Genomic DNA, 16830 nt, shown 5'->3' with positions numbered 1-16830 from the left:
GTGCAGGTGGGTCTGGTGTTGGAAATGATGGGAAAGAACTTGAATCTGGCGCCAAAGGTCATGCAGCTCAATTGGATCATAAAATTGTTTGTGTCACTACTGCTATAATTTCCAATAGAAGGACAAACCAGTGATGTCACAAAGTTACCAGCAAGGAATTAAATGTAATCTCCTTCATAATGGTAAGAAACTTCATAGTTCCTTGAACGGAAATCATACAAAACTGGTAATATTTCTTCCCTGCAGTAAGCTCCCTACCAATTCAACAGAAAATTCTCTCCTGGACGTTATATCAAGGGAGAAATTCAAACAAAGGCCAAAAAGATTGCAATATAATTATTTACCTTTAGCCAAGCGTTCCAGTCGCTTTCCATGCTCCGGAGGGATAGTGTACCTGAAAGAATATAGATTAAATTCTTTATTTGTGCACTGCCAATCTGAGAGAGACACAAGAACACCTGAAGTAGCACAATTCCACCAGTGGCAGAAACACTAACATTTTTTGTTCTGACTTTCCATGGTAAAAGTTGTCTAATGTAGCTCACCAAGTTATGCTGACTAATTTCAGGCAGACGGGCAACAAAACAAGTCCCAAAATAATTTATAAAAATGAGTTTAAATTAGTAAACCAGATAGATTTTATTTGAATAAGTGATTGGCTTTCATTATTGGTCCAGAATGGGTATAGCAATGGAGGCCATTCAGCCCATCGGGTCTATGTTGGCTTTCTGCAAGAACAATTTAGGTAGTCCCACTCCCCTTTCTTCAGCAGGTGCACATCCAATTCCCTTTGAAATTCACAACAGAATCTGCCCCCATTACACTTTTAGGCATTCTAGATCCTAACCACTTGCTGCATTAAAATCTTTTCAATGTTGCCTTTGGCTCTTTTGTCAATTGTCTTAAATCTGTATCCTCTTGTTCTCAACCCTTCTGCCAATGGGAACAGTTCTATCTTGCCAGTCAATCATTTCATGGTTTTGAACAGGTCTGTCCAATCTCCTTCTTCCACATTTGAGTACCCCTTGTCAATATCAAGTACTCGCAAGTAATAACACAGCCAGTATCAAGTGAAAAAAAAACATATTTACTTTAATTCTCTATCTTGGAGCACTGTTCTCTACATTGACCAGAACAAACACAATGGGTGAATGCTTTGTCAAAAATCTCTACTGTTCACAAGGGTGACCTCGAAATCCTTAAATTTCACTTTGCAGCTCCACTTTGTCTACTCCATATTTGAACTGCGCACTTCTGAAACCAGGCTCAACACAACATCAGGAGCAGTGAGGTAAACAATCCATAGTCTGGGCAGGATGTGGAGCTTTGCAGACAGGCCTCAATAAATCAGGCCTGGGAATCACCAAATTTCCTGACAGGTGACTTTGGTGCTGAAAAGGAGACCATGTTTGTATTACACAGACCCCGCGTTGACTATATATTTGAATTAGACCCTTCACACGATTTCAACAATTAGGAAACAGTCGTCACTATACAGCTCACTCAGTTGAAATGGGGACACTGATGATCGTGAGGCCAGTCCTGCTCAAGCAAATCTCTTCAATTGTAGATAGGGCTGAAATTTCTGCAAAAATGCTTCCCTATCACCACATTTTACAGTAAACTGGTGCATATTTTTTGTGAAATCTGCGATTCAAACATTTTGCTGCTTTAAAAAGTTTTTCCTCAATCTTTGTTGCTGTGGGCACATAAATGGAACTGCAGAAGTGGCTTGTATGGACAGTCCTTGTCCGTTCTTCATTCCTTATCCATTTCTAAATAAGCTAGATGAAGGCCATTTCTAGATAGGATAAATACAAAGCTATCCAAATTTCAAGACCCATGGCCCTCCACATGTAGCTCCATTTCACAAGGCAGGGTAAAAGCAAATTACTGCGGATGTTGGAATCGGAAACAAACCGAAAACACTGGGCAATCTCAGCAGGTCTGAGAGCGTCTGGTTGTCTCTTTGTCAAAGGATCATCCAGATTCAAAACGCTAGCTCTCTTCTCTCTCCGCAGATGCTGTCAGACCTGCTGAGATTGTCCAGTATTTTCTATTGTTGATCTAAATCAGGGACTGGTTTTCCAGTAGAAGTGGTCCCAATGTCCTGAGCAATATTTATCACTTAACCAACAGCAGTAAAAGCATATTAACTAGTTGTTTAGCTCGATGCAGTGCATAAATAGACTGTCACATTTGTCTACATAACAGCGGCTAGTTGTTAACTGACCACTAGGCAAGCGGATGATTGGAAAGGCACTAGAACACAAAAGTTTCTTTTTCTTTTTATTTAGCTGCATGTCTTAATCCTACTCAGTTCATCTGTTCAGCATTTACACAAACACGAATCAGTAGGAAACACAAGTCAAACAGTGACTGAATATTAAAGTCATCTCCTTCTCCCTTTCCCCAAAATAGATAAGCTCATTCCTACTTGAAGCCCCATATTTAGATTTTACCTCGATTTCCATAGCAACAAGAGGAGTTATTTGACAATGAAAAGATAAAAGCCCTTTTAGTTCACCTCCTGCCATCCTGGTAGTTGCAACACTGTTGTTGCACGACAATAAAGGAGCTGTTAACTAGTCATTTTAGAGTCCAGGGGGTGAGAGAGGCTGATGTCTTGGTCTTTGCCTCCCTGATAGCTCGGAGACAGATTTTGCTTGGGTGGAGGGACTCAAAGCCACCAAAAGCGGGTGTGTGGGTGAGCAAAGTGGCGCAATTCCCGAGGTGGGGGTGTTGGTTAATTGTTATGTTGTACAAGTTTGCTCTTATTTGTGTGTTTGATTTTTATATAAATGCCTTAATAAAACATTTTTTTTTAAAAACTAGTCATTTTAGTGTGTGAAGTCAAGTATTAAACTGCTTAAGCTATTCCACTGTAACACATTTTAAATCCAAGATAGCGTATTCAAAACATGAACAGTGCAAGGAATTCTGAGCCTGTTACCAGGACTTGGGTTCGCCAAAGTGCAGGTAGTTAATGCTGTAGAGATCCATGTCCTCAGTGTGCCAAGCAAAGGTGGTTTTCCACATTCCAAAATAGAGATATGGTGTATTGACTCCTTCAATTGTGATACCACTCTCTTTTTCTACCACATCCAGGATAGTGTTCAAATGCCCAATGTTCCAGTCAGTGACACCCTAAACAAACAGGAAATTATATCTGTGAGCAAAATGTTTCATTTAAAAAAAAAAAACACATTTGGAAAATGTGCAACATGCAAGCTTACTTACAAAGAAATTAATTAAAGGTGCACACTAATGTATCTATCTTGTGGAAATGAGACAGTACTCCATTCACTTCCCCTACTCCCAGCAGGCACAAAATATCCTGGGAAACCAGGTTCACCATGATAGAATAAAATGAACTGCCGCTACATGTTGACCTTTCGTCAAAAGACAGTCACAAGCAGCGTATTTATTTTCAATAACTTTACAAATGTGCCATTGAGGTACAATCCTACATCTGCTATTCTTAAATCAGCACATACCTGATCCCAACTGGAGGTTACAAAATGGAGGTCAAGCCATTTCTACATTTAGTGAGGGTGCAATTAGTCACTGGGACGCACAGTTAGAGATTTAGAAACAGCTATCTGACCCATCAACTCAAACACAGGTAATGAAGCAAGGAGAAAGTCTAGACTAGGCAGCAGTAACATCTTATGCATGGAGAGCACCAAAGCTCAATTAGAGAAAGAAAGGAAAGGATAGACATTGGAGCAGAGAAAACTGAAGGAAGTAGAGCAGAGAGGAGGATGCGGACAATGAGAATTTAAAACATAATTTTAATAACCTGAAGTATGTTTAAAAACCACAATCCTTCAGTTTTATGCTGATTTAAATGGAGTTCTGAAATTACATACTACAGTTTTCCACATAAGTTCATAAAGTAATCTAATCACTCAGGTCATGAGTAAAATCACGTCCTGTTAGATCTACTAGAATGGCATCAGAAATGAGTGATTTCAGTTATCTGGAAACTGGAGAAGCTGGGACTGAAGGGGATGGTGGCACAGTGGTTAGCACTGCTGCCTCTCAGCTCCAGGGTCCCGGGTTCAATTCCGGCCTCGGGTGACTGTCTGTGTGGAGTTTGCACGTTCTCTCCGTGGCTGTGTGGGTTTCCTCCAGGTGCTCCGGCTTCCTCCCACAGTCCAAAGATGTGCAGATTTGGTAGATTGGCCATGCTAAATTGTCCCTTAGTGTCCAAAAGGTTAGGTGGGGTTACGGGGATAGGGTGGAGGCGTGGGCTTAAGTAGGGTGCTCTTTCCAAGGACCGGTGCAGACTCGATGGGCCGAATGGCCTCCTTCTGCAATGTAAATTCTATGGTTCAAAATTATGAACGGTTTTGCACCATTTTCAGTAACAAAAGGTCAGTAACCAGAGGTCACCAACAGAAAAGAGAACTTATTTTTACTTAGTAACCGGTTAGGACCTTGAATATACTGCCTGAAAGGGTGGTGCTAGCAAATGCAATAGCAGCTTTCAAAAGGAAAATGGAAATGCTTTTTAAAAGAAAATATTTGCACGACTAAAGGGAAGGAGCAAGGAAGAAAGACAAACTGGCAGGTCTTTTGGAGAGAACTGACACGAGTACAATGGGCCAAATGGCCTCCTCCTGTTCTGTATGATCCTACGATACCTACGATACCATTAAACTAAAACGTAATGCCACTCATCCTCAATAACCAAGTCTGATTTGGGAGACAACAGTTCTCATCAATTCTGGTTATGTTACAAAATACACAACAGGCCACGCAATGTTTGGATTCCATTCAGTTTAAAAACATTTTCAGGAGCAAGAGGGAGGAAAAAACTGGGGCACACTGAAGCAAGACCACTATATTAAATATATCTGGGAACCACAACAATACTGAAAACATGAGGGATTTATTTATACCGTACCTCATTGTACAATGTACCATTGACATCTGCACCATAGATTGGTGCGTTAAACGTGAGATTTTTCCAATACTTGCGCTCCAGATCATCAAAGTCTGAATAGCGAGGGGTGCAGTATCTGAAAGAGGAACACATTTAATAGCCAAAAATCGAATAATTGTAACTGGACTTGAATTTTCTTCAGAAAGGAGTTAAACTTGATTTCTAGAGTTTATTGGTTCTTCAAACTCGGGGGCGCGACCCGCGGGTGGGTCGCGGGCGGCTGTCAGGAGGGTCGCGGAGCTGTCCTTTGCAGCGCTCCCGATCACGCAAATCCCCGCGCTGCAGCCTGCTTTTAATAACGCCGGCTGCAAGCGGCCTTTAAAATGGCCACGAACATGTTTTTAAAATGTGGCCGAATTCGCATGCGTGCACGATCATCGGGCGCGCATGCGCAGTGCGGCCGCTGTTTTTTTAAACGGTCGCAGCTTTTTGTTTTACAAGTTCGGGGGGGCTTTTATTCATTTTATTTATTTTTTTACAAGTTCGGGGGGGGGGGCTTTATTCATTAAAACATTTTTTTTTAATAAGTTCAGGGGGGGTTTTATTTAATAAAATTTTACGGAAAAAAAATTCAGAACTTTGGACAGACTTTCCGACACCGGAAGGCTTCACCTTCATCCAACAGGTTCCATTGGAGGAGCGTGTATGAGGGCCAAAGGGACCCAAAACCATTTCCTCCATTTTTATCAACAGCAAATAAGGTAAGAAAAAATGGTGGGTCGCTCAGCTCGGCCGGCGTGGGTCGCAAAGGTCAGCCAGCATGGGTCACGATGGTCGGCCGGCGTGGGTCGCAAAGGTCAGCCGGGTTGGGTCGCGAAGGTTGGCCGGTTGGTAAAAATGGGTCCCCGGAAATAAAGTTTGAACAACACTGGGTTAGACTGCAGAGCAGAATAGTACATTTCAAATATTTATTTTGAATTCTTACTGTGCTGGCGAGTCCAGATAAATTCTTCTCTCCTCCCAGGTTTTTAAAGCTCAGACACCATTAAAAAACAGTAGCATTAGGAGTAATAAAACCATAGGAAATTCAGCAATAGCTTTAATAGTAGCCACCCAATAAAACTAGTTAAAATAATAAAACTTCTGGGCTTTTCATTCACAACATCAAAAGAAATGTAGTATTAACTCTACATTAATTAAAATATGTACTAGACACCTTAATCCCTTCCACAGAACTCTTCATACACCTTATTCTCCCTTTGCTTCTGCTCCCACTACCCATGTTAGAGATGGGACCAACAATTTAACAAGCCCAACTACCTAAATTCAAGCTCCAGATAGGGTGCTGAGACAATTAAAGTTCAACGGGCCAGGACACAATTATATTAACATGAGCAACAAACCACAAAGCGCTATTTCATACCGTGCAAGCAGGACTTTGACCGCTAAGGCTAGATTCAATTGGTGTTGCTTTAACTTGCTTCAAGGAAGCTTAGAGGAGCAGCAATTTCAAGTACTCTTTGATTTTGAGATCTTTGAACAAATTCCTTAATCTAGCCTGAACTCCTCCAAGAAATACTTTGACATTTTCAAGTCTTAAAACCACAGCGGGGTAGCTTTCTAGGCCATTTCAGAGGTCAGTTAATTATGTTGCTGTGGGTCTATAGGCCAGACCGGGTAAGGAAGCAGATCTCCTTCCTTAAATGGACATTATGGACCAGATGGATTTTCAGTGACAATTGATGATGGTTGCATGGTCACCATTTCTGAAACTACCTTTCAATTAGAACACAGAACGATATAGTGCAGTACAGGCCCTTCGGCCCACGATGTTGCACCGACATGGGAAGTCAAAAAACAAAAGCCATCTAACCTACACTATGCCATTATCATCTATATGCTTATCCAATCAATTTTAAATGCCCTCAATGTTGGCGAGTTCACTACTGGTGCAGGTAGGGCATTCCACGGCCTCACCACTCTTTGCGTAAAGAACCTACCTCTGACCTCTGTCCTATATCTATTACCCCTCAGTTTAAGGCTATGTCCCCTCGTGCTAGCCATTTCCATCCGCGGGAGAAGGCTCTCACTGTCCACCCTATCTAACCCCCTGATCATTTTGTATGCCTCTATTAAGTCTCCTCTTAACCTTCTTCTCTCTAACGAAAACAACCCCAAGTCCATCAGCCTTTCCTCATAAGATTTTCCCTCCATACCAGGCAACATCCTGGTAAATCTCCTCTGCACCCGTTCCAAAGCTTCCACGTCCTTCCTATAATGAGGTGACCAGAACTGTACGCAATACTCCAAATGCGGCCGTACCAGAGTTTTGTACAGCTGCAACATGACCTCATGACTCTGGAACTCAATCCCTCTACCAATAAAGGCCAACACTCCATAGGCCTTCTTCACAACCCTATCAACCTGGGTGGCAACTTTCAGGGATCTATGTTCATGGACACCGAGATCCCTCTGCTCATCCACACTTCCAAGAATTTTACCATTAGCCAAATATTCCGCATTCCTGTTATTACTTCCAAAGTGAATCACCTCACACTTCTCTACATTAAACTCCATTTGCCACCTCTCAGCCCAGCTCTGCAGCTTATCTATGTCCCTCTGTAACCTGCAACATCCTTCCGCACTGTCGACAACACCACCGACTTTAGTGTCGTCTGCAAATTTACTCACCCATCCTTCTGCGCCCTCCTCTAGGTCATTTATAAAAATGACAAACAGCAACAGCCCCAGAACAGATCCTTGTGGTACGCCACTTGTACCTGAACTCCATTCTGAACATTTCCCATCAACCACCACCCACTGTCTTCTTTCAGCTAGCCAATTTCTGATCCACATCTCTAAATCACCCTCAATCCCCAGCCTCCGTATTTTCTGCAATAGCCTACTGTGGGGAACCTTATCAAACGCTTTACTGAAATCCATATACACCACATCAACTGCTCTACCCTTGTCTACCTGTTCAGTCACCTTCTCAAAGAACTCGATAAGGTTTGTGAGGCATGACCTACCCTTCACAAAGCCATGCTGACTATCCCTAATCATATTATTCCTATCTAGATGATTATAAATCTTGTCTCTTATAATCCCCTCCAAGACTTTACCCACAACAGATGTGAGGCTCACCGGTCTATAGTTGCCGGGGTTGTCTCTACTCCCCTTCTTGAACAAAGGAACCACATTTGCTATCCTCCAGTCCTCTGGCACTATTCCTGTAGCCAATGATGACATAAAAATCAAAGCCAAAGGCTCAGCAATCTCTTCCCTGGCTTCCCAGAGAATCCTAGGATAAATCCCATCAGGCCCCGGGGACTTATCTATTTTCAGCCTGTCCAGAATTGCCAACACCTCTTCCCTACGTACCTCAATGCCATCTATTCTAATAGCCTGGGTCTCAGCATTCTCCTCCACAACATTCTCTTTTTCCTGAGTGAATACTGACGAAAAATATTCATTTAGTATCTCGCCTAACTCCTTAGACTCCACACACAACTTCCCATCCCTGGCCTTGACTGACCCTACTCTTACCCTAGTCATTCTTTTATTCCTGACATACCTATAGAAAGCTTTTGGGTTTTCCTTGATCCTACCTGCCAAATACTTCTCATGTCCCCTCCTTGCTCGTCTTAGCTCTCTCTTTAGATCCTTCCTCGCTACCTTGTAACTATCAAGTGCTCCAACTGAAACTTCACACCTCATCTTTACATAGGCCTCCTTCTCCCTCTTAACAAGAGATTCCACTTCTTTGGTAAACCACGGTTCCCTCGCTCGACGCCTTCCTCCCTGCCTGACCGGTACGTACTTATCAAGAACACGCAGTAGCTGTTCCTTGAACAAGCTCCACATATCCAGTGTGCCGAACACTTGCAGCCTACTTCTCCAACCTACCCCTCCCAAGTCATGTCTAATGGCATCATAATTGCCCTTCCCCCAGCTATAACTCTTGCCCTGCGGGGTATACTTATCCCTTTCCATCACTAACGTAAACGTCACCGAATTGTGGTCACTGTCGCCAAAGTGCTCACCTACCTCCAAATCTAACACCTGGCCTGGTTCATTACCCAAAACCAAATCCAATGTGGCCTCGCCTCTTGTTGGCCTGTCAACATATTGTGTCAGGAAACCCTCCTGCACACATTGTACAAAAAACGACCCATCGAATGTACTTGAACTATATCTTTTCCAGTCAATATTTGGAAAGTTAAAGTCTCCCATAACTATCCTGTTACTTTTGCTCTTATCCAGAATCATCTTCGCCATCCTTTTCTCTACATCCCTAGAACTATTTGGAGGCCTATAGAAAACTCCCAACAGGGTGACCTCTCCTTTCCTGTTTCTAACCTCAGCCCATACTACTTCGGAAGGAGAGTCCCCATCTAGCATCCTCTCCGCCACCGTAATACTGTTCTTGACTAGCAGTGCCACATCTCCCCCTCTTTTGCCTCCTTCTCTGAGCTTACTAAAACACCTAAACCCCAGAACCTGCAACAACCATTCCTGTCCCTGCTCTATCCATGTCTCCGAAATGGCCACAACATCGAAGTCCCAGGTACCAACCCATGCTGCCAGTTCCCCTACCTTATTTCGTATACTCCTGGCATTGAAGTAGACACACTTCAAACCACCTACCTGAACACTGGCCCCCTCCTGCGAAGTCAAATCTGTGCTCCTGACCTCTATACTCTCAATCTCCCGTACCCTAAAACTACAATCCAGGTTCCCATGCCCCTGCTGCATTAGTTTAAACCCCCCCCAAAGAGCACTAACAAATCTCCCCCCCCGGGATATTTGTGCCCCTCAGGTTCAGATGTAGACCATCCTGTCTGTAGAGGTCCCACCTTGCCCAGAAAGAGCCCCAGTTATCCGGAAATCTGAATCCCTCCAGCCTGCACCATCCCTGTAGCCACGTGTTTAATTGCTCTCTCTCCCTATTCCTCATCTCATTATCACGTGGCACGGGCAACAACCCAGAGATAACAACTCTGTTTGTTCTCGTTCTGAACTTCCATCCTAGCTCCCTGAAAGCCTGCCTGACATCCTTGTCCCCTTTCCTACCTATGTCGTTAGTGCCAATGTGGACCACGACTTGGGGCTGCTCCCCCTCCCCCTTAAGGACCCGGAAAACACGATCTGAGACAATTCCAGATTTATTCATTAACTGTATTTAAATTCCACCAAGTTCTGTGATAGGATTTGAACGCATGTCCCCAAAACATTAATCTGGGCCTCTGGATTACCAGCCCAGTGACATTACCGCCACCAATGGCTGGTTTAGCACAGTGGGCTAAAAAACTAGCTTGTAATGCAGAACAATGCCAGCAGCGCGGGTTCAATTCCCGTACTGGCCTCCCCGAACAGGCGCCAGAACATGGCGACTAGGGGCTTTTCACAGTAACGTCATTGAAGCCTACTTGTGACAATAAGTGATTATATATAATTATAACCTCGTCCTGTTCATTTTATAATGAGAGCACATTAACTGAGGAGACAGAAGGGTAGCACGGCGGCGCAGTGGTTAGCACTGGGACAATGGCGCTGAGGACCCGGGTTCTAATCCTGGCCCTGGGTCACTGTACATGTGGAGTTTGCACATTCTCCCCGTGTCTGCGTGGGTTTCACCCCACAACTCAAAATGTGCTGGTTAGGTGGATTGGCCACACTAAATTGCCCCTTAATTGGAAAAAAAAATAATTGGGTACTCTGAATTTAAAAAGAAAGAAAAAAAACACTGAGGAGACATTTAAAAGAATGGATAGCCAGCTGGCTACAGGACAGGAGAGCCAAGGGGGTTAAAAGAACTGACAAAAATTAGGAAATGGCCTTCAGACGAGTGGTGCTGGGACCACTGCTGTTCACTATTTACAGAAATGATTTGAGCTCAGAAATTGTAAATACAATTTCAAAATTTGCAGATATAGCATTAGTTAGGTATAGTTAATGTAGAGGATTATAAAACAACACAAGTGTAAATGTCTCTCAAATAGATGAAGTATGAGGTGGTACATTTTGGTAGGAGGAATAAGGCAGCCACATACTTCACATGAAGAATAGGGTAGAGGAGCCAAAGAATCTAGGGATACACCTCCACAGGTTAAAAGTAGCAACGCAAACTAAATAAAAAAGCACTGGAGCTTGTTTCTAGAGGAATGGAATTTAAAAGCAAGGAAGTTACAGTAAACTTGTATCGAAGAATTGTTAGATTGCATTGAAGAATGCGGTGCTGATCGCCACATTGCAAAAAGGATATAGAACACTGATGAAGGGACAAACAGATTTACAAAGACGATACTGGAATATGCTGTCACGCTTTTCTCTAGACAGGAGGAAGCTGGGTCTTCAAATTATCCAGGGGTTTGACGGAGTAGACATACAGAAAATGTTGACACTTGTAGGAGAATCAAAAATTACAGACCGAAGTACAAAATAGCCACTCAAATACAATTATTATAGGAGAAACAAGTTAGGAATTAGAACTTGCTACCACGGAGTAGTTGAGGAAACTACTATGAATGCCTTTAAGGGAAGTTAGGTTATGTACATGGGGGCAGAAAGAAAAGGAAGGATTATAGATAGGATTAAACGAAAGACAGTGGGAGGAAGCTTGTGCAGAGCATAAATACCATAGACTAGAATCCCTACAGTGCAGGCCACTCGACCCATCAAGTCTGCACCGACCCTCCAGAAGAGTACCCTACCTAGGACCACGCCCCGCCACCAGTAACCCAACCTAACCTTTTAGACACTAAGGGGCAATTGATCATGACCAATCCATCTAACCTGCACATCTTTGGACTGTGGGAGGAAACCGGAGCACCCATGCAGACACGGCGAGAAAGTGCAAACTGCACACAGTTGGGTCAGTCAAATGGCCTGTTTCTGTGGTGCAAACGCTATTCAGTCATCTACGTTTGCTACCTTGCCATCTAATAAAATCACCTCAACTATTTTGACTGCTCCTGTTCATTATTGGCATGCTAGAGCACAACGAAAGGCAAATACCACTAGTTTGATGTATCACTCATAACTGCAGCTTCAAGTCAGAAACTTGATTAGGATGCAACATGATCTCCCCAAAACTAGATATTTGAAATTTTCAAAACACACTTTGTACACTAAGAAAAATTGTTGGCTTCTAGTTTAATATGGGCTAACAAATTGATTTTATCAAATCTACGATAAGCAACAACTGAAAGAGGCTCTCTTACTTATCACTGTTCGCAATTTTTCGGAATTCGCGTACAGTGATTGGCTTCTTCTGGATGTTGTATTGTGTGAAGAGGCCTGACTGGCCTGTCACCACCTGTTGAATAGGGGCTGGAATCACCAGATCATCAATGTCATCGTAGCTCCTACACGGTTTCCATTCCTTTGGAGGGACAACCTGTTCGGGACAAGGAGAATTAGTCGGGTGAAGTTACAACTCTATATTTCTAAATGTATGTTTGAAACAAAAAAAGTAGTGTTTTGGGCAATACAGCTTTTTAAGAAATAGGTCACACGAGTCAACAGTATTGCAAAATACTAGACCTCCTGTGGCTTTGCTCATTGTGTTCCTGATCAAGATTGTGCGGATATGCAGCTGCGAACCTTTGCCATGCCTTTAAGGTCTTAACTGATCTCAACAGTTTAAAAATAGCTACAGGTAAGGGCAGCACGGTGGTGCAACAGTGCTGAGGTCCCAGGTTCGATCCCAGCTCTGGGTCACTGTCCGTGTAGAGTTTGCACATTCTCCCCATGTTTGTGTGGGTTTCGCCCCCACAATGCAAAGATGTGCAGGGTAGGTGGATTGGACACGCTAAAATTGCCCCTTAATTGGAAAAAATGAATTGGGTAATCTAAATTTATAAAAAAATGTTTCTTTTTTAAATAGCTACAGGTACCTGGAAATGCCAATCTAGAGCACTGAAGAGCCTAGGTTTGCCACTTATACAAATATACTTGTGTTTAAAATGCCTTTATTCCCACACTTAGATTTGTTTATTGTCACGTGTACCATGTCACAATGAAAAGTATAGGCATCATGTAATAGGTGTCTGTGATTTTCATTCGAACAGCAACATGTGAACTGGACACAAGGGTCCTAATTAGGAATGCCATCAGTTATTTATCCCAATCTTCTTTCCAAATTATTCTACTACGGATAGATTAATTAGCTAGTCCCAATACAGCATGGATAACTTCACACTATATGCATCCAGTTGGAACCCTGGAGTTCCAATATTGTGAACTGTTCCTTCACAAGATTAGTTTAATTGACACATGAGATTTGAATATAAAAAAGATCATTAAACAAAGGCCTCTGAGACTTGAATGGCAAGGTCAAAATAAACGCTTTCAGAATTTGAAAAGCTACAGGAAATATTTTTTAAAATGCAGAGAATCCCGACAGTGCAGAAGGGACCCACTGAGTCTGCACCGACCCTCTAAAGAGCACCCTACCTAGGCCCAAGCCTCCACCCTATCCCTATGCCCCCACCCAATCGTTTGGACACTAGGGGTAATTTAACATGGCCAATCCACCCAACTTTTACACCTTTGGAATGTGGAAATCCACGAAGACACGGGGAGAACATACAAACTCTGCCCGAGGTCAATATCAAGACCAGGTCCCTGCCACTGTGAGGCAGCAGTGCTAACCACTGTGCCCCACTATCACTTTTTGGGAGAAAATCCGTATAATGAACTCTTCACATTCCCAAGCTGCTTGGAACAGCAACTAAGGAAACAATTTTTCCTCGTAACTACCCTCTGAAATTGCCTGGTGAGCCACTCAGCTCAAGGGTAGATAGAGAACCTAGTAGAGTGGTGCAACGACAACAATCTATCCCTCAATGACTGCAAAACTAAAGAGCTGGTCATTGACTTCAGGAAGCAAAGTACTGTACATACCCCTGTCTGCATCAACGGTGCCAATGTGGAGATGGTTAACAGCTTCAAATTCCTAAGAGTGCACATCACCAAAAATCTGTCCTGGTCTACCCACGTCGACGCTACCACCAAGAAAGCGCAACAGTGCCTATACTTCCTCAGGAAATTAAGGAAGTTCGGCATATCCACATAGACTCTTACCACCTTTTACAGATGCACCATAGAAAGCATCCTATCTGGCTACATCACAGCCTGGTATGGCAACTGCTCGACCCAAGACCGCAAGAACCTTCAGAGAGTCGTGAACACCACCCAGTCCATCACATGAACCTGCCTCCCATCCATTCACTGCATCTACACCTCCCGCTGCCTGGGGAAAGTGGGCAGCATAATCAAAGATGCCTCCCACCCGGCTTACTGACTCTTCCAACGTCTTCCATCGGGCAGGAGATACAAAAGTCTGAGAACACGCACAAACAGATTCAAAAACAGCTTCTTCCCCACCAGACTCCTAAACGACCCTCTTATGAATTGACCTGATTAATACTACACGCCTGTATGCTTCACCCGATGCCGGTGTCTATGTATTTGCATTGTGGACCTTATGTTGCCCTTTTATGTATTTTCATGTACTAAACGATCTGTTTGAGCTGCAAACGGGGGGTACTCCATCACACTCTTGACTTTTGCCTTGCAGATATTGTTCAGGTTTAGGGGAGCCAAGTGGCTAATCACTCGCCACATAATATTCAACTTCTGGCCAACTCTTATAACCTCAATTATGTGGCTGGCCCAGGACAGGTTTCTGGTCAATGGTCAGCATGAGTAACCTCATGAAAGAGACTCTGGAACAAAAAACTAGGGAAATAAAAGACAAGACATTCAAAAAAGAACACTAGTACTAAGAGTTCATCACAACATGCTTTGATGGTAACAACTGTCTTTTTTACCCTTTGTACACATTACATGGCAACTCAAATTTAACCTAAAGTGGCCATGGTTAGCAGCAACTGTTGAGATTTGGGAAGTTCTAATTCAACTTCATAAATCAACTAAATACTTAATTCACCATAACGTTTTGTTTCAAAATATCAAACAGTAACATTATTACAATATTCAATGATGGCACATTTTGAAGAACTATTTTTCATACAGTTGATCAAACTGGAGACATACCAAATTTGGAAAATTGTCATTATTAATATTTCACTTGAAATAGTTTTGCATTTCATCTCGGTTGGTGCTGCTAAATTATACTGACTCGGCTGGGTGTGCATTACAACATTATATCACTTAGACACCTACTCCTAGGGCCAGTGGTTAACCATGGTGCAAAACATCCAATATCCAGCTGCACCATGTGCTAACAGGTCACAGGCAGCTGCAATAGTGTCACAGAAGAAAGAGTAGGCCGAATGGCCCTCAAGCCTGCTCAATCATTCAACATTATGGCTGATCCGATTATGGATTCAATGCCACTTTCCTGCCTTCCCACCCTTAACCCTGGACATTCTCATCAATCAAAAATCTGTCCAACTCCAACACAAAAATATTCAGTGACCCAGCCTCCACTGCTCACTGGGACAGAGAATTTCACATATTAATGACCCTCAAAGAAATTCCTCTTCATGTCCACCTTAAATGGGAGATCCCCCCTGGTTTCTGGACTTCCTCACAACGAAAACATTCTCTCAGCATCCACCCTGTCAAGCTCCATTAGAACCTTGCAGGTTTCAGTAAGATAACCTCCCACTCTTCTTTTTTTTATTAAATATTTTATTGAAAATTTTTGGTCAACCAACACAGTACATTGTGCATCCTTTACACAATATTATAACAACACAAATAACAATGACCTATTTTATAAACAAAAAATGAATAAATAATAAATAACAAAAATGAAAACTAGCCCTAATTGGCAACTGCCTTGTCACAAGTAACACTCTCCAAAAATATAATTTAACAGTCCAATATATAATTATCTGTAGCAACGACCTATACATACTATACAGTATATATTAACAACCCTGAGAGTCCTTCTGGTTCCTCCTCCCCCCCCCCGCCCCGCCCCCCCACCCCCCCCCCCCCGCCCCCACACCCCCCCCCTACCGCCCCCCGCCCCCCCCACCCCCACCCCCACCCCCCCGCACCCGCCCCCCACCCCCCCACCCCCACCCCCCCGACCCCCTCCCCACCCCCCACCCCCCGCCCCCCCCAACCCCCCCCTCCCCCCGCCCCCCCCCAACCCCCCCCCGCCCCACCCCCCCCCCCAACCCCCCCCCACCCCCGCCCCACCCACCCCCCCCCACCCCCGCCCCACCCACCCCCCCCCCCGCCCCCCCCCCACCCACCCCCCCACCCCCCCGATCCTGGGCTGCTGCTGCTGCCTTATTTTTCCCATTCCGTCTATCTTTCTGCGAGGTATTCGACGAACGGTTGCCACCGCCTGGTGAACCCTTGAGCCGACCCCCTTAGGACGAACTTAATCCGCTCTAGCTTTATAAACCCCGCCATGTCATTTATCCAGGTCTCCACCCCCGGGGGCTTGGCTTCTTTCCACATTAGCAATATCCTGCGCCGGGCTACTAGGGACGCAAAGGCCAAAACATCGGCCTCTCTCGCCTCCTGCACTCCCGGCTCTTGTGCAACCCCAAATATAGCCAACCCCCAGCTTGGTTCGACCCGGACTCCCACTACTTTTGAAAGCACCTTTGTCACCCCCATCCAAAACCCCTGTAGTGCCGGGCATGACCAAAACATATGGGTATGATTCGCTGGGCTTCTCGAGCACCTCGCACACCTATCCTCCACCCCAAAAAATTTACTGAGCCGTGCTCCAGTCATATGCACCCTGTGTAATACCTTAAACTGAATCAGGCTTAGCCTGGCACACGAGGACGACGAGTTTACCCTGCTTAGGGCATCTGCCCACAGCCCCTCCTCGATCTCCTCCCCCAGCTCTTCTTCCCATTTCCCTTTTAGTTCATCTACCATAGTCTCCCCTTCGTCCCTCATTTCCCTATATATATCTGACACCTTACCATCCCCCACCC

At 44.1% G+C, this 16830-nt stretch overlaps 1 protein-coding gene across 3 annotated transcripts in view; it reads right to left on the bottom strand.

The window, feature by feature from the left end:
• kdm4aa (lysine (K)-specific demethylase 4A, genome duplicate a) overlaps nt 1–16830 on the bottom strand; it is a 129176-nt gene that overhangs the window by 95006 nt on the left and 17340 nt on the right. For 2 of the 3 annotated variants that reach the window (XM_072510644.1, XM_072510643.1), the window contains exons 3-6: nt 12115–12290; nt 4913–5027; nt 2954–3147; nt 345–394 (exon numbers count right to left, since the gene is read on the bottom strand). In XM_072510644.1, coding sequence (XP_072366745.1) covers nt 345–394; nt 2954–3147; nt 4913–5027; nt 12115–12290 — 535 coding nt within the window. The remainder of the gene's footprint in view (nt 1–344; nt 395–2953; nt 3148–4912; nt 5028–12114; nt 12291–16830) is intronic. The other variant, XM_072510645.1, reaches the window with a different exon arrangement.

This window comes from Scyliorhinus torazame, chromosome 7 (genome assembly GCF_047496885.1).
Source record: "Scyliorhinus torazame isolate Kashiwa2021f chromosome 7, sScyTor2.1, whole genome shotgun sequence".
Taxonomy (NCBI): Eukaryota; Metazoa; Chordata; class Chondrichthyes; order Carcharhiniformes; family Scyliorhinidae; genus Scyliorhinus; species Scyliorhinus torazame.
This window is presented reverse-complemented; position numbering and strand designations above follow the sequence as displayed.